At 46.1% G+C, this 23,298-nt stretch overlaps 2 protein-coding genes across 3 annotated transcripts in view; one reads left to right on the top strand and one right to left on the bottom strand.

Moving 5' to 3' along the window:
* Positions 1 to 2,348: 2,348 nt before the first annotated feature.
* LOC115318640 (programmed cell death protein 2-like) lies at positions 2,349 to 6,963 on the top strand. 2 transcript variants are annotated; one of them, XM_029978351.3, is made up of 6 exons: positions 2,349 to 2,510; positions 2,700 to 2,872; positions 5,162 to 5,644; positions 6,041 to 6,163; positions 6,418 to 6,572; positions 6,762 to 6,963. In XM_029978351.3, the coding sequence occupies exons 1-6, from the start codon at positions 2,406 to 2,408 to the stop codon at positions 6,899 to 6,901; spliced, it is 1,179 nt and encodes a 392-aa protein (XP_029834211.2). In that variant the 5' UTR covers positions 2,349 to 2,405; the 3' UTR covers positions 6,902 to 6,963. The 2 variants fall into 2 exon arrangements, with proteins under 2 accessions (XP_029834211.2, XP_029834212.2); XM_029978352.2 differs by lacking the exon at positions 2,700 to 2,872 and having other exon boundaries at positions 2,373 to 2,510.
* Positions 6,916 to 23,298, bottom strand: part of LOC120839020 (PAS domain-containing serine/threonine-protein kinase-like) — a 28,854-nt gene continuing 12,471 nt past the window's right edge. The window contains 7 exon segments of the mRNA XM_040209222.2: positions 6,916 to 8,112; positions 8,633 to 8,770; positions 10,576 to 10,726; positions 12,753 to 12,934; positions 15,223 to 15,486; positions 17,572 to 17,733; positions 22,319 to 22,506. Of these exon segments, the coding sequence (XP_040065156.2) occupies positions 10,669 to 10,726; positions 12,753 to 12,934; positions 15,223 to 15,486; positions 17,572 to 17,733; positions 22,319 to 22,506 (854 nt within the window). The 3' untranslated portion in view covers positions 6,916 to 8,112; positions 8,633 to 8,770; positions 10,576 to 10,668.

Raw genomic sequence — 23,298 nt, 5'->3', positions numbered from 1 at the left:
GCGGGGCGCCGTGAACATGCTGTGCTCACCACATGCTTGAGTGACGCCACAACCATGCCGCCTCTCCAGACCCAGTCTACTCCTCTGCTGGCATTATTAAATGAAGGATGCCTTCTGAAACGTCGCCTTCAAATTAGTACTTACTCGTCCGTAATATGTGGTGTTCATGAGAAGCATGGTAATTTGCGATCAGTCGCGTGGTAAATCAGGTAAGCAATGTGATTGCCTCGTCCTACCGTTGTCGCTTCGTGGAAAAAGTTAGAATCATGCCCTGCCATCACCCTTTAAGTTGCGACGACAGGAAAAAAGGAACTTTTTCGTCTCCCCTCTCAGTTTCGCGCCAAATAGTGAAGGTACTTTTGCCACCTCGTGACGATGTCGTTCTGCTCAATTGGCACCGAGCTTTGCACCCGAAACTGATCAACTTTGCCGATGCCGCCATGTCGTGGAGCAGATAACGCACTATTTTCTCGACAGCGGAGGCACTTGTAGCGGCCGCATTACACCTGTAGCTGCGAAGTACCTCCGCCAGCCTCCGCCGCGCTACGTGTACTCTGCCTGCTTCGCCCCGTATTCGGAATATGTCCATGTTTTCCGTGAAGCCGTCCCAAACCAAGACGTTCAAAACCCTCTCCGTATTTCGTGCACCGGGACATATATTTTTTACGGGTTCCGGCACACGAATCCGGAATGTGTGTCGGTTTGGACCGTGCTTCACCGTCATTGAAATATTTTTTTCTTTTTTTTAAATGGAAGGTGCTTGAAAAATTTGAAAAACGAGGTGTCTACACTCTTTCACAGCGGAGCTGTTAAGGGCTAGTTTCCCCAGTATCGTGTCCGTGGGCGAAAAAATCTCGACACAAAACTCTGGACAGCTTCCACCATCTAATAGCGACGGTGGCAACCAGACAACCGGCCTGCCGGTTGTCTGGTTGCCACCATCGCTCACAGATGGCAGCAAACCTTTCCACTCTGGCTTGCCGACTTGCGGCCGGCCATTACTTCATTCCATCACAGTACAGCTTCGCTGGTCTTCCTTCTTCTCCACAGTGAAAAGGCTGAGATTTTTTCTTTTTCATATCAACGTTTAAAACACTGTCCCTGCAACATAGAAGCAGACTGATCCCTGTGTACATACATTCGTTCAGCAGTAGCGAAAGCAAGGCAGTTGATGTCTTGGCATAACTATGCGTATGTAAAAGCACTTCTCAAAGCTACAAGCTCATGTTTGTTGGAAATAATGATAAAACTATTCCATTCTTTATGTTCAGAACTCTACGGCTAGGCAAAATGCTACCGATACTTCGTTAATTGATTTCTGATGCCGCAAAGTTCTACTCTAACAAAGAACCTTGAAACTACCACAGGGAGGAATCTGTGAATTAAAAAGCCGCTCATTCTGGTACTGAACTTCCTTGACACAGATCTAGGTAGTTTTTATCACTGAAGTCAACAGAAGAGACTTGTCTAGAGAACTATTCATAAGCCCAATCAAAGGAAGACACCATAAAACGCAAACCCAAGTTTAAAGCTCTTTTTTTTTTTTTTCTCTTAAATTGAGCCATACGGCACGCGCTAGCTGGCGCGACTATACGTACCGCCGCAAAGTGACCGCATCCGGTATGCTCTCGAAGTAGGCTTGTAGCGTAGCATGTCCGAGGCTTTTGAATGGAATCCCAGCACCATTCATAGACCGGTATTCCGCTGAAAGATACACGCAGTGAACATGGCGAACAGAATTGCCACCACGTTGTTCACGCTTCGGCTGGTACATGACAGTCCCTATCTACATCATAACTTGTATTTAGTGACTACTGAAACTGAGTTAACATTAACGGTTCGAACACTCGATTCTCTACATACCCTCCAAGGCTTGCAGCGTCAAGCCGTTTTTTTCGCTCACAAGGATGGAGCTCAGGATGGCTTTTACTTCGTCGCTGTCAGCCATCTCAAAGATGTCAGTGTTTATGTCTATTCAGGCGCGGTCGTCCTAGAAGTTGGAAGAGTAAACATTAAGCGTACCGTACTAAGGAGGACAGTAATTAGTGCATTAGCAAACGGACAATTGCGCCGCCTGAACCTAAACAAAAATATTTGAAATTGAGCGGCGTCAGGGTTGTTTGCTGGTTTGGTAGACCTTGCAGGTAGAGCAAAAGTGGCCAAGATTAGCTAAATTTCAGAAACTTTAAAAATAAGAGCAGGTAAAAACAAAATATGAGCCAGAAAATATTATATTTTTGTATAAAATAATATACAAGCTTTTTTATTTACAAATATATGTCAACTTTTACTTTGGTGCGTGAACTAGAGTAAAAACGAAGATAGACCATAATCAAAAACAAAGTAGCCGAGACGATCCATTCAACATTTTGTTTACATATTTCGGGTATCCACGTGTTTTCCTCATGGCTCTGTCCGATCATTCGCTAGTTTTCTATCTCGGCATCAAAGACGAGTACGTAAATGGCAATCCGACGTCGTGGAAAGTCAACAAGGTTGGGGGCACACCGGTGAGCCTCCATTTATCGCACACTTGTTGTTCAAGCCGTCAATCGTGAGAAGGGACGGACAAACACTTGAGACTGTGTTTGCCCGTCCCTTTTCGTCCCAGTCTCAGGGTTTTTAGTCAAATGTTTAACCACCTCCGGCTCGTTTGCGCCTTAACCTCTTGTTCGAGAATTCTTTTTTCTAATTAATAGGACTGGACCAGTACCGCTCTCAAGTCGGCGCCCGACCTCAAGTGTTGTCTGTGCGGAAAACAGCGCCTACTCCTAGTTCAAGTATACAGTCCGTTGGACAGGACAGAATGGTACCATCGGACACTTTACGTCTTCTGCTGTATTAGCCCAAATTGCTGGAACAAGCAGGAAAGGCAAGTTCTTCCAACCTCCTACGAGAAGGTTTACGTTTTCGTCTGTCGAAGTGGCTCGCGCTAATCGTCGAACAAAGCACTAAAAGGAGCCGGAAAAATAGGCGCCTGCACACAGAAAGCTCAAAATTTCATCGAGTGTGCATTGAGGTATTGGACTTTACCTGGTAAAATTTTAAAACGTAGCTCCCTTCACGTAAAAAAGAAAAGGAACAAATTTGTTAGGGCGTGGACGTGTTTACGGACAACGGAGTTGTAGTTGTCAATGGCTAATGAGCCTAGGCAATTGTGGCAGCCGAGTGCAGCTGTAGCCTCCACCGTGGTAAGGAGAAACTAGCGCCACAAGTCGCAAGTGGCAGAAAGTAGGGCGTGAGACTGAAAAAAGTAAATCAGTCAGTCAATCAAATGGGCCAAAACTTTTTTAAAACAGGGCGGGCATTTGTAGGAGGAGTGCCTCTGGTATCGTGAATAAAATAAAATCAAATCAAATATTGGGAGACCGCCAGATGGCGCCACCAATGTCGTTGGCGTGCGCAGGCGCGGCAGGCGCCCTCCAGCCCTCCTCCTCTCCCTCTCTCTGCTCTCTCCTCTTTCCCTCCCGCTCCTTTTTTTATTATTATTATTTTTTTTTTTTTCGGTTTGTTTTCCTCGTCTGCTTGATCGGTGTCGCGCTGACCGCTGCGAGCGGCCAGCGCGGCACCGGTCGAGCAGACGAGCCGCGCGCGCTACACTTCGCAACAAATGCGCTCCGCGAGATATTAATTACCAGTGCAATAAAACAAAAACAGCACGTTCATTGAAATGTATATTTTATTGAACACCATTCAAATTAGTTGCAGTATTCCAAGCACGTATTTACAAACTCCGTCGGCAGTCCACCGCCCCTTGAGCGGAACCAAGAACTGTAGTAGGCAGTAAACGTTATCAAATATGTAAAAACCAAATTAACTACTTTAATGTACAAACTAACAGAACAGCACTTATAATCGAATTATCTAAATGCGTCTATAAACAACTCCTACAAACAAAAATGCTGAATACCCAAACAAACTAATCAACTGCGATATAAAGCAGGCTTGCATTTTAATTTAATGAACGCAGGGTTGCAGGCGAGCTCCATAAGAATAAACGATAAATAAACCATAAACAAACTCGCTAATTGGCAACGCAAAGAAGAAAAAAAAATCTTCTGGAGTGACTGATTGTGGGCGCTTTTGGGTACTCTATCCTAGAAGCTGTCAAATTAACTAAAGACTCTGACAGCAACTCACTTGGAGGAACCAGTCCTTGCAGCAACGGATTCGTAACAAAAACGGTGAGGCACGTGTTTTTCCGCAAACGAATCTTCCTACATTTTGCAAACGCGGTTGCACCGGCGTGCTTGCTGCACAGACGACACGGACGCAGCTTGCTCACCGGCAGGCTTCCAAAGTCCTGGCGCTTTGCATACGCAATCCATTTCGATGCTGTAATGGAAAGATTGAGAGATCATATATTTCAATGCTTCCAGTTTCGAACGTTGACAAAAAAGTTTGATATAAAGGCTCACCCGCCGTTTGTTGGAAACCGGAAGAATAAGCACTCCGAGTTCTTTTGAAGAACTGTTACACCACTTGGCCGCGCAGTAGACTCCGTAATACGCCGTCATGAGGCACGCAACCCACTCGGCAGAATCTCTGTCAAACTAGAGACGTCTCTAATCCCTCTAATCATTTTCTGAGCGCAGACGCGCAGCCCCGTACTCCGTAAAATCTACACTTTCGATTTCAACACGCGCGGAACGGTTTGAAAGCTTGGAGTGACGAGCTCAAACAAAAAGAGAAGACAAAAACGGTCGTTTGCCCTCACACTGAAGGTTGGTGATTGGTCGGAAGAGCCCAGAGTGCTTCGGTTTTGGTAGCGAAGATCCTATTCACGACGCCAGCGCTCAAAAGTACAGCGGCGAAACAGTCTGGCGTGAGACTGTTGGCTAGACCAACGAATCTGCTCTTTGGGTGGACGTACGAGAGAGAAGCCAGCGACGCGGCGCCCCAATCGGCCCAACCGGGAACTCCGTTAGCTGCATTCGGCTGATTGTGGCGCCATCTCCTCAAGGGCGAAGCGAGAAAGTTTGGTGTCTTCGTTCACAAAAAAAGGGGCTATGTTTTGAAATTTCACCAGGTAAACCGCACTACCTGAATGCAGATTTTGTGAAAGTTTCAACTTTCTATCCGCCGATTTTCCCGACTCGCTTTACACCTCTAGGATTTGTGATGGACACCCTGTATTTCTACTCGACTCTCTTCATTGCAGCTACAAGGTGATCAGAAGCCAAGAGACCTGCGATGGATCCGAAGTCACAAACCTTGCGCAGGCGAAGCAAGCGGTGTCTTCCGATTGGCTCGATTCCCAGGACGACTGGGGTTCGGGTCCCGGCTCCACAAGTGCGGATCCCCAAGCCGAAGAAGGCAATGACCTAACAAAATCTCTACAAGGTCTCGTCGTATCTGCGGCCGACGACAACCTTCGTGACGACGACATGGATTTTGCTGAAGTTCAGCCCGAGACGATTGAGGGGGTTGATGCTGTCAAGCGCGCTTGCGAGTTGAAGCGTGTCGAGCAAGAGCAGCGTGCCGCTTTGGAAAGCTTGTCGGCAGGCAGCAGTTTTAGGAGTTACTACGTTGGCGTCATTGAGGAGGATCGAGATGCCGAGAAAGACCTTGCAGCCGACAGCCACATCGAGAAACTGTTGCAGAACTATGAGCTGGAGGACGGCGGTGCATCAAAACAAATTAGGTGATTGAGACCGTATCCACGTGAATTGTTGAGGAATAGTTTCGCAAAGAAATGCCAATGTATTTCACTAATTTGTCAGTTTCAGCAACTCCCTTAAGCAGCCACTCATACTTTTTTTTTGTTAAGTGTTAGTTAAATGTATTTACAGATCTATCGTAAAATAGCGGGCAAGCGCCCACCCGAAAGTTGTAGACAATCGCTAAAAAATGGGGGATGGGCACTTGTCCGGTCACCAATTTTATATGCAAGTTTACCATGCACGTTTTCTCGAGTCTTAAAAATTTGGGAATGGGCGCTTAGTATGGAGAAAGTTGTAAGCATCCAAGCATTGCTTTCATAACATTGCTGCATTTAACTTCTGCAGTGACTGCAACTTTTTGTCCATTATCTGTGCAGTAAGGGTCAAGGAAGCTCAAGCTACGCCCAAGAAACTTACGAAAAAGCAAGCATCAGTCACGGCGACCAGACATTTTACAAGTTTCACAAGAGATTGCAGCGTTGTCCCGAACAACTGATCAGGTAAGTGCAAGATCTACTATACTTTGTTGCAGGTTAAGGATAGCAGGACAAACTCCTCCCAAAAAGCTCTCCACTCTTTCTAGTTTAGCCAAACAAACGCTGTAGAAGAGGAAACGACCAATCGTGGCAAGCAGAGAGTTTTACGTGAGGGGCTTGTCCAGCCATTCTTAAACTGCAACAGACTATACTGGCATAACTTGCGGGTCACTTCATTTTCCCGTGGATGTAACGGGGGCCAATTTGTTTTCACCAAGGTTCTGTTGGGACGGAAAGCCGCTGTTTATCAGTCAGCCACCGGCATCCTGGGTCGTCCCAACATGTGCAAACTGTGGAGCGCGCCGTTGCTTCGAACTGCAGGTCATGCCGGCACTTATCCCGACCCTGGAGATCGAAGGAGCCCATTTCAAAGGTTTGTGTGCAGAATTGAGCTGCCATCTAGACAAAAAGATTGCAATGCCAGGTTCCTTTGTAGTCTCTGGTTTGGGGGCAAAAGCCGGCAGTTTTCACACCACACACCAAAGGGACACGGCGCTGGGCATCTTTGAAATGCCCACAATTGAGTCTCTTTCCAACACAATAACATCCCTTTCCATTCCAGGGTGCCCATTGGAGTTTGGCACGATCGTCATCTACTCCTGCAGTGCAAGCTGTTGGAGCGCTCCAAGCACATGGTTAGAAGAAGTCGCATTCATTCAACCGGACCCAGACGTCGCATTTTGGAACAGAGTGGTATCCTGAAAGCGTGGAGCGTGTTCTTCTAGTAAACATTTATTTGTCAATAAATACATGTATGTACAGTTCTCTGCTCAAAACCTGTTCAAAGCCACGTTGGGCTTTTTTTCGTTCAAATATTCACACTAAGAGTTCTTCGGCGATTTGGGAGGCATGAAACTTTGGCTGCAAGAATAAGCCAGAAAAAGAACAGGTGATGTGGCTTAGGACATGGTTAAGCTAAATGTTCCGACAACTGTTTTTTGCCGGGAGAGTAAAAAAAATTGAGAAAAAGGGAGACCAGCAACACAGGCTTCAATCAACAGAGTGCTCCCAAAACCTTTGTTGCAGGTCTCGCCGTTTTCATAGCTTTGGAATGTCGGCCAAGAAAGAAAAAAGAAACATGGTTGCGTCATATGTACAAGTCTTGCGGGTCGAGAATATTGCGTCATTCCCATCAAAACCATTCGGACATTTTCAAAACTCTAAAAAACTAAGCGTGACGCCACAGTAAAAAATATATATATAATATAATGTTTATGTGTTCTGTTCCCTTTTCAAGTTCTAAGACGCAACGCGATCCGTTATATAACACTCGGCAAAAGAGCTCACTTTGCCGCGGAATAACAAATGCACCGTAAAACTCCGCCACAGTGCTAAAGATTCTGAGCGAGTCCCGACGCGCCGGTGTCGAGGATCCTGCGAATCCGAACAGTGACTACGAGCGGTTCGAGAAGTGCAAAAATGACGGTAGGTTCCGGTCCAAAAATTTAGACCAAAACAAGACGAAGCAAGTCGCGACGCACTGCCGTTGGAAGATTCGCAAATTTAAAAGAAAGTAAATATGAGGGGCTTGTAAAGTGTAAAAACGACGTCGGATTCTTCACCTAAAATTTTAAACCGAAATAAATTTTAAAAGAGGGACGGGTTAATGAAGACGCAGGCCGAGACCCGTCTTTTCTAGGAACAGCTTTCCAGGCCTTCTAAGATGTCGGTCGACTCGTAGATCGGACCGGACGTGCCAGCCGCGGCCGCTCCGTCAGGGTCGGCCGCTTCGTCAGGGTTGGCCGTAGCAAGACCGTGCGACTGGACCCTCGTGTGGCTCGAACGGCTGGCCGAGCTGCCGCAGCTCGGGGTACGAGCGGCCGCCGCCCCCTTGCCAATGTCATACAGGCTGCAGCTGAAGTAGATAGAGCCGTCTTGCTGGAAGTACTTGGATGGACAGATCTCCTCCGGGGCTGTGGGAGTGTCACAAAAGTGTTTAGCTTTGTCTCGCCTCGTATTCAATCCTGCATCCCACAACTAAGCCCACGTGTGGTATTCTGCAATCAACCCTCTATCACGATGTGAACTCAAAATCTTGTATGCGTGCCTATATGCAATCCCGTGTCTAAATGCTGAAGGCCTTTTTTTTTTTGTCCTTTGTAATGGCATTGTTTTTCAGTTTGATCACAGGATGAGGAAATGTAACTGTAGTTACTTATTTCCATTACTGATAATCTTAGTGCTCGAAGTCCTGTCTAGACAAACTAGACTCACAAATAAAGATGCATTATTAAAACTGAATTTTTTGCATTAATATAAGGGGCAGTTTAGCCGTCTGTCTGTCCTGTCTTTCACTTTTTAAAAGTAGTAAACTGGATCGATCAACAGCTGTCCAGCCAGCCGCCGGAGAAAATGTACTTATTTCGATTGCCGTCTGAGGCACTTTGCAGCCGCTGACAACGCGGAAACGAGCAAACAAACACCTGCACTCACTGGCATGAACCACGTCTTCGAAGCGGTAGCTTTCCGGGCACACGGGCTGCGTGGTCCACGGGTGGCGCTCCGCTTCCGGCAGGGTGCAACGCTTCTGGGGGTCACGGTGCAGCAGCCACGAGACCAGACCCCACAGCTCTGCGCAAAGGTGGCGTTCGTTGTGGCTTAGGCCCTGATTACCGCGCAAGCAGCAGCTTGGGTACCTTTTTACTGGGGTCTCTTCGGATAAAGCCTGACATATCCCGACAGCATTTGCATCCCGAACGAGTTTCTTGAAAATCGGGTTAAACCCAATTTTTTCCCGAATTTGGGAACATCATTCCCCAAATTGCTCTGCTCCAAAGATGTTTTCTGGGGAACGATGAAGAGTTTGTAGGAACGTGCGCGCTGGCTCCAGGCCTCAGAAATTAACCTAGATTCTGTTGGCTTCTGTGAACTGCAGTGACTTATAGAGCAAGCCCCCCCATGTCGCCTTTACATTCATTGTCAATTATCCTTCGCCCTTTTCTTTCCATTTGAATCCGTGCAAAAAAGGAAGAAAAAAAGTATAACAAAAAAAAGGGTGACAAATTGGTACTCTAAAAATTTTTGTTTTTGCAGAAACAGCAGATAATTTGTTTCTGTTAAGCTGAAGTGATATTGCTGTGCATTGCAAATACTATATGTAAGCAGTGATGTCGAGAGGTATGCGGTATGCCCCTCTTATAACGATACCACATATAACTATGTACCACTTATAACGATCAGTTTCTAGAGTTCCTGGACTGGGAATGATCAGTTTTTAGTCCAGATACAACGATAATCGGTCATAACGATTGAAATTTCAGGTTTTCTTATCGCTATAAGTAGGTTGCACTGTATGTCCAAAGACCAGCAAAGTCCAGGATGGAGACTGAGATGCTTCAAAGGCCATGTAGGCAATGGCTGGATTTACAAAAAATTCAAGAAACCTGCGAAGCTCTTGCACCACGCTCCAATTCTATATTGTTTACCTTAATTTTAAGAAAGTATGTAGAAACCAGTCAATGCTCTTCATTCTTAATTATACTTCTATATAGGGTCGTGCGAATATTCGAAATTTCGAATAGTAGTTCCGAATAATACACTATTCGATATTCGCTTCGAGAAGAACTGCACTATTCGCGTTTTTCAAAGTGTTGTTTGCGGCGGGTTAGCCCCGTTGAGTGCGCTTCTCACCAAGCACCGGTGCGCTGTGGAGAAGCGATACCCGCGGAAGCGAGCTCCGCGGGTGTTGCTTCTCCGCAGCGCACCGGTGCTTAGTAAGAAGCACACTCAATGGGGTAACCCGCCGCGATAAACACTTGGAAAAGTATGAATATTGTAATTGCATGCTTGGAGGTAAAGCATACATTCAAAGCGGCATGGTGCATTTGTGCCGACTCTGTTCGAAAATAAATGAAAAGTTTGTGAATGTGTGTCTACATTGTGATAAAAGATTCAAAATTAAACTGTTATGCAAGAGTATAACACCAGACCTTCTGACACCAGACCTCCTGAGGTCACAGTTCGTAAATATAGATAGATTAAACTTAGTTTATAAATTAACAAGTGGAACAACCTTCACAAGTTTAGCTGGGTTTTTGTCTAAGTGTTATGCAATAATTGTGATAGGCGTGGAAAAACTTTTCGATATTCGAATCGAAAATATTCGGGAAAAACCACTATTCGCTTCGAATTCGCTTCGAACTCAAAATCCACTATTCGCACAAGGCTACTTCTATATTTCTAAACGTAACCTGGAAAACCCAAATTCTCAAAACGCTTATAAAAAAATAAAACTAAAAAACCTTCATTCCTTTCTAATAACCGGCTTGAAACAAAGCACCTACAAAAATCTACCTCATTGAGACTCCCTAAAAATTGCGGCTTCTTTCTCTGCCTTAAGACAACCCTGTCGAAACGATGCGGAGGCAAGCGCAAACCTTCGGAGGTCTCGTATGGGGGCCTCAGACAGGCTGAGATGGTCTCCTCGACGTCCAGGAAGGGGTTCTCCCCGAAGATGAGGGTGTACAGCGTCACCCCCAAGGCCCACATCTCCAGCTCGGGCCCAGCGTAGGGGTTGCCCTGCAGAACCTGGGGGGGGGGGGAGGCAGGCACAACATCCATTTCACACACTGTCCAAGAAAAATCAGTGGCCAAGTTTGCTAACGCCCTGCAACTCGGAGCATGTGGACCAAAAGCTCGCGCAGAGGGACCCAAGAATCCTGGGCTAGACGCTTGCCGCCGCCGGTTTCGATCTGGACAAGCATTGTGCGGTCATGCATCGCTACTGCCCGACACTCATTAAAGACTGTACTGCGCTGGCTGCACTTTTATGGTGAAAACTTTAGACGCACGGTGAGGCTGACTAACTTCAGGCTGCCCAAACATACGCACGGCACAATTACAATCACTTTAGACCACCAGTCTCAAAATTATTCGAGTTTAAGGGCCAAATAACCCACCCCCGAAAAATCAAGGGCCACCGAGGGGGAGAAAGCAACACTGCTTTTTCTTGGAAAAAGAAAAAAGCAGCAGCAGTGGTGTTTTGTAAAGCAGCCGATCTTCCCAGCGGCACCCTGGTGATTTTCTAGAGCCTTGTGCTTTCTGCTTTTTGTAAGCTTACCACTTTACCATCTTTAGCTTTTACTTGCAAATATGACTACTTGGACCCACCCTGATACGAGATTTAAAACACCGACATACTGGCAGTTTGCAATAAAACGAGAGCAAGCAATATCTCTACATACGTCCCTGCCCTGTCGCACAACGCTTCTCATACGCTGACTTTTTTTCAGGTTTGTAATCGAAAACACTGAAATGCCCGTCCTTCTTTAATGATATAGAACAGCACGACTTCACTCTGACAACAAAATACACCACCCCAAAGGTTGTATTTTCGTGGCTGTCTAGATCCATGCAAGTTGTAGTCATAAACAAGGAAAAAACTGCCGCAATAAAAAAAAATAAAAAAATTTCCCATACGTGCACACATTTTTTTTTCTTCCCTTATTTTTTTTGCATTTCATATATGATGTAATCAATTATAAAATTTAGAAGCTTTGTAAGCGATATTTCGGTAATATTTAATAATGGTATTCGTAAAACATATTTTTTAACGCAATTGTGAGTGCACTACGGCCCTCCTTTTTGAAATACCGAAAATTGTAATCCGGAGTGATGTCGCCTCCTCGCTTTTCATTCTCCCTCTGAAAACATGGCGGCGCCGCAGCGTTCGGCACATGTAGCACTGAGGATGATTGGTGAGTCGGCGAATCGGATGATGTTCTCTTTTTTAGGCACCCAACGACCTCTCAGACTTCAAAAAGGAAATCGTCAAAACAACTGGGTTTGGTGTCAGTGCGCCATAGTTTCGGTTGTCACTCCACTGGGGCAGCCTTTCACGTAAAACCGGCGCAACGTGGCCCCTCTGCATCGCACACGAAAGTCCACTGTGCATTCTTTTCAACCCCGCACCATTTAAAAGAACTTGAAATTGCTGAAAGAGCCCTAAAAGAACTTCAAACTCGGAAGTGAAGTGTCGTTTGCTCACAGTGATAGGCAGCACGCACGAAGCGGAGCAGCTGATCGCGGGGAGTGGGCATGCATGACACTTCGGGTCCGGACGGTTTGGAGACAAGAAAAGTCGAGTTGCAGAAGGACTCAATCTTGGACATCACTGCACTGGCGCGGATCGCGCGGGAACTTCAAATTCGGCTTTTGGAAATTGTTTTTTGACTTCACAAATACCGAATTGTTTTCAATCATTTCGGAAAATTTATATAAATATAATTTTGACCTGTCAGTGCCTTCAAGTTGCAAGCTCCTATATTCGTTTTCAAGAGATGATTTTTTAAAAAAAAATGGGTCTGGCATCATTGGGAAATAATTGTCACGTCAAGAGAAACACACGGAGGGTAATATCACTTCAAGAGATCAACATAGGTACGCCATGTTGAGAGTTCCCTGTCTACCCGACCGGTGGCACCAGTGTGCCGCGTCAAGAAATTACGAGAGACCGCGACACGCGGTCAAACTCTCAAATGTGCGAACCGGCCTCGAGACGAGCGTTTCAAGATTGAGTAAAGCCCTTCCAGGAGGATCGTCGCCTCTGGCTCACCTCCGGCTGCAGTATTCGACGGTGCCGCAGAAGGTGGTGAAGTACCGGTCGGGGCCCATGAAGGCAGCCGAGCCGAAGTCGATGAGCTTGACGTGGAAGCACTCGTCCAGGATGATGTTCTCGTCCTTCACGTCCCGGTGGAGCACCCGCAGGCCGTGCAGGTAGGACAGGGCACTGACCACCTGCCGGGGAAAGGTGCGGTCAGCGCGACGTTTTGAGACCTTGAAATACTTTAGAAATGTTCAAAGTTGCCGAACAGCCCTATTCGATTCGCACTAAAAACCTAAAAAAATTATATCGGTACAAGTAAAATAAACTGAAAATAAATAATTTTACTGAAATAAAATGTCAGGAAAACATTTGATGGCACAGGTGGAAGTGGGAAGGCCATGGAAGGACACAAATGAGAGAAATAACTTTGCCTCAAAACGCTTTTCAGTAGGGGTGTCCGAATACCGAATAGTAGTTTTCGAATCGAATACCGAATCGAATCAAGAAAAAAAAGCCCGAATATCGAATCGAATATCGAATAGTGATTTTATCCGTAGGAATTTTTCAAAGTGTGCTCCGAATGCGATTATTATATGTGCAGAGTATGCGCCTGGTGCGGAATATGTACAAAACAAAAGCAAACATGTAAAAAAATTCCGGTGAAAAAAAAAAAAAAAGCAGTTGCTGTTGAACATTGGGCACTAAAGATCCAATTTTATGGTACAAACATAATCTATCTACACTAAACGTCACAAAAAAAAAAGTTAGAGTTACGCGTGCCTTTTTTTCTCTTTAAAAACACAACCTAACACCGCAACGTTTTTTTAAAATATTTGTATATCTCAGAAAAGGGCCATTTTGCGATAGTTGGTCTCCATTTTAAGGAAAAAAAATGGCACCTGGGATTTGATTTCACATAAATAGACAGGTGTTAAATCTGAGTAAACAGCAACGAGGTAAACTGGCTTAAACAATATAATCTAAAGTAAAAAAAAAAAAAAAAAAACGTGGTTAGGTGGCGCAAGTCACCGTCCAACTGCCGCTACGCATCCATTTTTTCGTTTATCTATCCTGTTTTAGCGAGCCTTCATTTAAAAGAGGGAGCAACCGAAACTGAAACCACAGAGACGGCTCTATCGCAGATTGATCGTGAATGCGCATGTGTTGTGTTGTCGCGTGGAAAGAAGGCGAACAAACAGAAGAGCGACGACGCCTGCCCTGTTCTGCCCGAACCCAACCGACGCTTTCGTCTTTTCGGCACCTTCTCGCAGTTCGTAATTCAAACGCGGCTATCGAGCTGTTGGAAACCCTCTCAAATCTAGGCACACTATTTTTTCGTTCCGTTTCTTCCGCGCCAAGCGAGTAAGGCTGTGTAAAGCCCCTCGTTTCAAATTGAAGCGCCGATGTAAAACACACTTGCCGCACTCACAGAAATCGGCTACTGCACCACTGCACGATCACAGAAAGAAAACCAACGTTACCACGTCGGCGAAACCAACCGAGTTGTCGTTCTGATTCGGAATCCGAATCAGAATTTGCGGTTCCAAAAGAACGACGACGATAACTCGGTTGGTTTCACCGGCGTGGTAACATTGATTTTCTTTCTGTGATCGTGCAGTGGTGCAGTCGCCGATTTCTGCGAGTGCGGCAAGTGTGTTTTACATCGGCGCTTCAATTTGAAACGAAAAGTTTTACTCGTGAAAAGAATTAGGCTTGGCGCGGAATTAAGCGGCGCAAGCGGGATGTTTCAGTTGTGATTCAACGGTAGATAGTGTCATGATCCTGAGTAAATCTTCGTGCTATAAAGTTTGTGGCGTTCGTTACTTTTCTGTTTTCTAACCTGCGCGTTAGATTTTTGTGGAATGGTAGGTCCAAGAGGTGTTTCTCGCATGGTCTGTCTAACATCACGGCGCTTACATCGGGAGAAAAAACTGCTTTTTTGTTTGCTCCGCGCCCACCGCGCGCCTTTGGCCGAATATATTGAATATTCGAGTAACCGAATACTAGGAATTTGATTCGCGAATCGAATTATTCGGGAATTTTCTATTCGATTCAAATTCGTATATTCGAGTATTCGCACACCCCTACTTTTCAGAACACAGTGTCTTTAAAAACAGGCCGTGCTCTGTTGCCACAAGGGCAGAACTGGTCATAAAATTAAAGGCAGGACACAAATAACAACTTGACCTTGAAAAAAATTTAACCATGTGTGTTGAAGCATTTAAGCAAGTTTATCGGATCATATCCGATAAACTTGCGAGACACACAACACGTGTTGCAAACGAGCTGGTCACGTGCCGTTCGCGTGTGTGCAACATCACGAGGTTACACAATTGTGACACCATGGAGCCACATGATACTACGTCACGTAATGTAACGGTGTCACGCCGACGACAATGTGTGAGCACAGTGTGCTACATTGAGCGGGACGTCACGCTTTCCCCACACACGTTTTCCGTCAAAAACCGAAAGGACTGGCCTGGCGGAAGACATAGGAGGCCAAGGGCTCGTCGAGGCAGGGGGACCTGTCGATGAACTCGAAGAGGTCCATGCCGGCGCCGTGCTTCTCCATGACCATCTGGAAGTGTCCGGCGTTTTCGAAGACGTCCAGCACCCTGACAATGTTGGGGTGGTGCAGGGTGGTGAGCAGGCTCACTTCCAGGGGCACAACCCGGCCAATCAGACTGTCCGTCACCCAGCTCTCTTCGTACACCTTGCTCTTGCGGATGAACTTGGTGATCACCTGCGAGGGGTAAATGCACCTCGGCTTGTACCTTGTCCGTTACCACATGAGCCTTCTGCCGCAGTGTTTCTCATCTTTGAGTACAGTAGGCTCTCGTTAATTCAAACCCCAGGGAGCCACAAATTTTGTTTGAATTATCGGAAGTTTTAATTGTACGCAAGTGTGCCTCCCTGCAGCACACTAGTGCTCGGAAAGAGCGCGCTCAACGAGGCTGCGAGAACAAAAAGCATGAATTACACGAAAACCATGTTTGAATTAAGGGGCTTACAGTGATGTGATTGGCTTTAGCCGTTTTGGAGCACGTTCTGGAGCAGCCAAAACAGAGTTTTGGAGCAGCAAAACTGGATTTTGGAGCAGCTAAAACAGTGGTTCGGAGCAGCGAAAGTGGCTTTTGGAGCAGATATTCTTAGAAGAAGAAAAAAAAAAGATATTCATTTCAAGTGGTGGACAAACGAAGGACACATTGCTCGCCGCAATCAACCAATTATTGTCAAGATGGACCTCCTGGGAGTCTTTTAACATGTAACTGAAATGCCAATGACATGACACATTTTGCAATGCTTCAGTTAAATAATACAATTACATCGGACCAAACGGCACATATTAAAATTTATTTGAAAATGACCAGCTTAGTAGAAAATATCACATCATTAGGCTGACTAGTAATATAATAAATGGAAGCAGTCTCCAACTGATGAAACACGTAACTAATGCCGTGCAATGCGAAATTGTCGCGCGAGCGGAGATGGCTGTTCGATCGAAACTATGCCACTCCGCTCCGTTTCCAACTAATTCCCAAAATTGTATGCAAAATGTAACTGTCCAAAATACGACAGAAACAATAACAAAAAAAAACAGTCCAGCCGAACGGGCCTATTAGGCTGCCAGGCGAGATACAAGGTAAACACACACAAAAAAAAAAAAAAAAAAAAAAAAACTGAGCGCATCATTGCAAGACATTGCGAGCCAAGGTCAAAACATTCTTGGAGCACTTTGTGCAACGACTGAATTGGAGACAAATAAGCGCGCTGTGCGGGTTCAGCATGCGGACATTGCCTTCTTTGCTTTAGTTCACTTCTCTTCACTAACTTTCTTTCGCTGCTGATTTGTTTCACGTACCAGGGTAGGTCTCTAAAGAAACACCGAGAGAAACCCAGGTAATCAATACTTCGACACAACAGTCTTTGAGCTAAAGGGATGTTTGGAGTAGCGTATTAAACAAGAACAAGATTATTGATGAACATGCGGCAGTGCTTACGTTTCAGTTTAGAAAGTGCCATAACTGCAGTAACGTGGGGACGGCAACATCCGACGTCACGTGACCATGGTGACTGGCAGACAGGGACCAAATATAGTTTGTTCACGGCCGTTGCTTTTAGGAGCGAGTGCTTCAGCCCATAAAGTAACCCCCGCCGCGCAAAAACATGGTTTCGTTTCACAGCATGATGGCATGGTTATGCTGTGAAATCAGCATGAGCGTCCGCACACGCCCACGTCCATCATTGAATTTTTTTTTTCAAAAAGATGCGAGACCAGAGACGGCAGGAAAAACCATGCAAGACCGGATGAACGATTGATGCACGGCACTTTGTGTCGGACGGCTGCTTGCACCACCTAGCTCATGTGTGCTCAATTACGGTACTCAGTTTAGCTTCGGTTTTCAAAGGCGACCAAAATTGATCCTTTGGCGCAGGCTTGGTGCAGATTACCCATATTTTGGCAAAATGTAGCAGGATGTAGCAGGGTTAGCCCCTTGGCGCAGTTTGGCGCAATTGGCGCAGCAATCACATCACTGGGCTTATGAATACATTAGAAGCATAGCAGAACAACCAAAATTTTGGAATTTGTTTGAATTAACCAGAAGTATGAAATATCAGAGTTTAAATTATCGCGAGCCTACTGCGTAAGGAACATTAAAAGTAATACTGAAATTTTCCCAGTTCTTTCATGTTTCTTAAGCTAGCATTTTTGTTACAACTGGATCTCCAAGAGTTGGGCTCCGACGTCGTTTAGTCATGAACCAATTGCAATGTCAGTAGGTTTTAGATTGACAACAATGGCCGCTGCAGGGCTGGTGCTCCTCACCAGAAGGCGGTCGGTCTTGCGGTACGCCATCTTGACGCAGCCGTAGGCACCCTTGCCGATCTGTTGCAGGGTGGTGTAGTGGTCCGAATAGATGCCTCCAGTGTACTCGGACTCTGTACTCTCTGCAGACTCGTTGGGTGCGGCATTGTGATCGGGGTCCTCCTTGAAAGCGAGCGGGGAAAACACAAAAATCAAATTGTCCTCCTGTTCAGGCCACGGCTGCGGCCTGACCAGGATTTTCACAGATTGAATTGTAAGAGAAATTAGTCGTTTTTACCTGGAACACACCGACATTGTTTGGGAAAACAATCGTTAGGAAACTAATGAAATACTTCACATTTTTCTTCACTAGGTACGCAGCAGAATGATCGGAGAGTGCAACAATACAAACGAAATTTCCCAAAAGTAATTTATTTGATGCTAACATCGCGCTGAAAAATCAAACAAATATTTTGCCTTTTATGTTGTCGACAAAATGTTACCATCTTTTGTAAAAGACAACGACAAACTAAAATAGATAATGCCACAGTTGCATCGCCCGTTAAAATACAGTTGGAAAAAACAATATAAATGAGCCTTTCCTTTCGTCCCGTTACCGAACAATAGTTCCCTGAAGTAAAATTTCTGCCAAAATGTGGAACAAAGACAAATGTGTTCGAACGAGCCTGTACCTTTTCTTTAGCATCAACGAACATAAAAATAATTTATAAAAAAAAAATATATATATATATACATGCAGTGTAAAAAAATGAAAATTTCTGGGTACACTCTATAGATATTGGTGGACGTATACACCAACTCAACTCTCCTACGTCACGCCGCGGTGGTGGCGCGCCGGACGCGCTTCCGGTCTGGGGCGGTGGGCAGAAGTCGCCGTGCCAGACATGCATTCCTGTGTTCCTTTGGAACAAACGAGACAAAAAAACCTGCCTTCTCGTCAAAATGCTGCGATGGGGGCTTTGCCAAGAGAGTCTGGCAAGGTTTGAAGATCAGTTTTCATGTGTTTTTGCACCCTCCATTCGTCCGAGAACGTGGATAGCAGCCGTGAAAAGGGCAAACCTGACGCTGTCGAACTACGATTGCGTGTGCGGGCCACAATTTGTAGTTGCCAGATGTATTTGCTTGGTTCCAACATGACCGAGAGAAAAACCCCTAGTTGTCCGGACCACCCACGGATTCAGTGCGTCTTCAAATTCACACGGCCGCCTGATCGTTCGAACTATCGTCTGCTCTTTCAAAGTTGTCTGCTTTTTGTCGTCTGCTCGTTCAAACAAAAGCGGCCCGTAGACCAAACTTTGACCCGGTGATTGCAATGATAAGTAATTGCAGGCCTCAAAAGACTTAAGTAGGCTCGGTGTAAACAGCAGATACAAGATTTTAATTATTGGTACCGGTGCCCATCACCTACTTGTTACGCTTTGTCTGTTCCCGCTTCCGATTTTCAATATCGACGTCGATCATCGCCGCTACCTTTTACACTTTTGCAGCACGAGCGACGTCCCGACCGAAAATAGCTACAAGAATCTCATCATGGTTTTGGCGTCCATTCTGCAGCGTTCATGCGAATGAATCGCCGCACGTCAAATTATTTACGGAAAGTTTAGCGGCGTAACGAGCCTTGATAATTTCGCTCAGGCGATTGAAGTGGTAAGACATTGCGATGAGAACGTAGAATCGACAACTCCAACGCGAAAAAGAGTATGCAGACTCACACAGACGCCGACAACGTGACATTCGAATGGTTTGTTGACGCGGGACGCGGTGCTTCTTGCCCGTACTCCATTGCGCGTGCGTTCGAACTGTCGTCTGCTCTTTCAAACTTGGCCGCTTTTTGTCGTCAGTTTGTTCAAACGACAGCGGCTCGTAAACCAAACGTTGACCCGGTAATTGCGATAAGAACTAAGTGCAGGCCTCAAAACACTTTTAAAGGTTGGTTGGGGTAAGTCGGCTAAGTGTAAACAGATACAAGAAGTTGTTGATCATTGTTACCAGTGGCCATCACCGACTTGTAATGCCCGATTCTACTTGAGGTTTTCAGTATTGATGTCCACCATCTCAGCTACGGTCCACGCTTTTGCAGTCCGAGCGACGTCGCTACTGAAAATGGCGAGCAGAATCTCGACGTGGGAGTCAGGCTTTAGCGCCCATTCTGCGGCGTCCACGTGAAATGAATCGCCGCACGTCACATTATTCACGCAAAGTATTGCCTCGATAGTTTTGCTGAAGCCGCTCAAGTAGTCAGACATTGTTAGGAGGACGCAGCATCAACAATTCCAACGCGAAAAAGAGCACGGGGACTCCCACCGACGCCGACAACAACGCAATTCAATGGTTTGTTTATGGGCGACGGCGGGCTTCTTGCCCACCATCCACGGCGCATGCGCGGCGCCGGTGACGTCCACTAGGGGCGCTCCGGTTTGTTTGTAAACATGAGTTGGTGTATAGAGAGTACCGAAAAAAACACCCGACCCGAGACACCCTCCAGTGAACTGGAAGCTCCAGAAACGGCTATCATCATGAGTGATGCAAGCGGTTCACGTGATTCTCTTGCTGAGCAGCTGCAGAAACAGCTATCATATCATGGCTGACGCAAGCAGTTCACATGATTCTCTTGCTGAAGTTTCATGTGCCGACATTTTCCTCAACGGGACTGAAAGCAGCAACAATCTGGGTGAAGCCGACATGTGCAGAAGCAAGGAAGCAACGTGCACACCAACTAAGCTCACAGCCCAAATTCTTCCCAGCGATATTCGTCCTTATCCAAAAAGCTGCACCACGCAAAACAGGGTAAAGAAAAAGGGAAACTACCCCCAAAAAAAGACCCAAAAAAACTTTCTATTGAACAAGAAACCACTTAAAGGATTAAAAGAAAGAAGCTTCGAGAAATGTGACAACTGTCCAGGGCAGAAGGAACTGCTAAGGAGCATTGTAGGCAAAAAAGGATGATTTGAGAAGTGTCCAGCTCCTCAAGTGATGACTTTACAACTGCCATTCAGCTTGATGAAACTGAAAGTGACGTGTCCTTTGCTGTTGATCACGAGCTCTTGGAAATCGATTGGCTAATGGATGACATCAAACTTGGAAAAGATGACTTTGTCCTTGTGAGGTTTTGTACCAAAAGATCAGTTATCTTTTTCGCCGGTAGAGTTGAAAGTACCGACGACTTTGATATCACAGTGAACTTCATGCGGAGGAAAGACCACAGCTGGAAGTTCCACTTTCTGCTTCAGGTAGATATAAGCACCGTACCAAAGACCAACATTGTGTCAAAGTTGCCAGAACCGCAGACGGAGGAACAAAACGACTGCTATCTAGCTTCATGTTTGATGTCGACTTGTCAGCCTATACTGTTCATTAGCAGTGCCGTAGCAACAGGGGGGGCTGGGGGGCACCAGGCATCCCAGTCCCGTTGGGGGTGCCACTTCTGGCAGCACCCCCCCCCCCCGCTTCCCTTCTGTTGCTTTATTGGGTAATTGCGATCTCGAATTGATGTCCCACTCCTCCTTGCAAGGAGGGTGGAATGGGACAAATTTTGCTTGGTGGAAACCTTTTTAGAGCGCAGCTCTTAGGCGCCCATTTCCGGCTTGAGCGGAGTCGCTGTAACCGCGCAGTGCATTATGGGAAGCGTGACGTCACTGATGATGCCATCAGTGACGATGACGTCGCGTGATGTCACCGTGATGACGTCATCGTCATCGTGACCCCCGTGAGGTCACGAGGGTCACGTGACCTCATGGTTACGCCGACGGCGACGCCGCTCGAAGGGAGGAGTAGCAGGCAGGATGAGGAGGTGAGGAGGAGGAAGGAGGGGTATACGCTCCCCTCAGTACCTTTCCCTCCTCCTCCTCAAGAGCTGCACTCTAATTCGGTGTAACAAGGAGTTGTGAACGGCTTTCACTTTTCTTAAATTTCCTAATAGAGTTAGCACACCATGCTACTCAGCAGTTGTGAAGAGCATTTCACCTTACATTTAGACCCCTTCAAGTTGTTCCCTTGTGTACAATGAAAAATACAAAAAATCATATGAAATTTGTTCCATACCTTCCCACTCTCCCCTCACCCTTTCACTTTTTAATTTTTTATTTTTACAGGTAGCAAGTTTGTTGTTGCACGGGGATGTGGCATGGTGACGAGGAACACTGGACGCATCATAAATAGCGTTGCGGGTTTTTGGTATATATTCGGATAAACCCCGAAGAGTAACCCCCGATCCGGTTTTATCGAAACCGAGGAAAACTGGAAGTCCCAAAAACAAATCTTTCCTCAAACATTAAAAAAAAAAAAAAAAATGGAACTTTGTGGGAAGAAGTTTTTATCTACAGTTTTTTTTTGCGTTAACTCAAAACGCAGCCTGCGTCAAGGTGTCTACTAGGCCTCTTCTTTCTTTAGGAACAACGCCCCGTCTCGTTTCCTTCTTGGTGCCGAGACTCGCTTCGAGTACTATTAGGGTCACGCCGCTGTTAGCTGGAGACCGAGAAATCGTACACTCTCGTCCTGTTTACTTCGACGCAAGTCTCCGACAAATGCCAGTCTTTTGTCCAACACTATAAAATAGACCAAAAAAAATGCCAAATCTGTTGCACGTTACCTAGTTGTTACAGTTTCTGCACAAATGTGAAAGCGACCCATAAAAAATTGCAGGGTCACTTTTTGTCAAGGCTCCCCCAGACTAACGATGAAATTGACGACGAAGCTGTGTCGAACAAAAGGGGCGAGTCTGCACCGAGCAAGAGTGGTTCCAACTCACCGGGTCGGCGTTGTTGTGCGACGATTCGCCGTCCGAGCAGGACGATCCGAGGGTGAGGGACCTGAGTGGGCAGGACGGTGTCGGGTACTGGGGCACGTAACCATCCACCTCCAGGTCACGCGACACCCAGAGACAGTAGATGGAGGATCCTTCCTCCAGCTCCACCCTCCGGATCTGGTACACTATCGCTGGAGGAACGCACGTGCATGGAGAGAAGAGCAGTAGAGGGCTTAGGGATCCGGTGCTGGTTGCAGCACGCTCCAGAAAAACAGAGCATGGTTACCCCAAACTCCTCGATTTGTTTGTATTTGTCCTACAAGTAGCAAGAAATGCGCCGATGCACGAGACGCGTGCACTGTGCGATCCTCGGAAGCGACCGGCGGCGGAGCACTCGTTCGTGACCCGTGTCTTGCGAGAAACGCGAAACGTGAATTTCACTAAAAAACTAGGTTGCCCTACTGAAATGCGGAAGGTGACTGTGTCAAACCAGCAAGTTTGAGTTGCACATTTGGTAGGATTTATGCGTACTATACTTTTCATGTTCTATTGTAACGAGTGTAACGACCGGTGAAGGGCTGATAACATACTTCATATGTAGTATTGATTACCAAGTTGGCACTTTGGGTTTCACTGCAGCAAGATTCAACTGTTCTTTCATGCCTGGCATGTGCCATGTCTGAAATCACCTTCCCAATAAAAATCATGAGCCATTGTACTCTAAAGGTGGATGACCAACGAAGCTGTTTAGCACACGACAAAGACGTGACATAGAATTTTGAACAAAGGTATAAACACATTTATTGTCTTGATCGATGGTCATATCGATCAAGCGCAAGTGGTCACCGACAACGCTTGCAGCGCACAAATCCACTTTGTAGGATCCCGCACATTGCCGATGTTGGTCAAGTTGTGATCGAACCGCAGCCGATCACACACCCTACAACCTGTCCAGAAGGTCCCTGTTGAATTTAGCGTATGCT

The sequence above is a fragment of the Ixodes scapularis genome, unplaced genomic scaffold (assembly GCF_016920785.2).
Source record: "Ixodes scapularis isolate PalLabHiFi unplaced genomic scaffold, ASM1692078v2 PGA_scaffold7__128_contigs__length_106722199, whole genome shotgun sequence".
NCBI lineage: Eukaryota > Metazoa > Arthropoda > Arachnida > Ixodida > Ixodidae > Ixodes > Ixodes scapularis.
The sequence above is the reverse complement of the archived record's forward strand: the minus strand, read 5'-3'. Positions and strand labels throughout refer to the sequence as shown.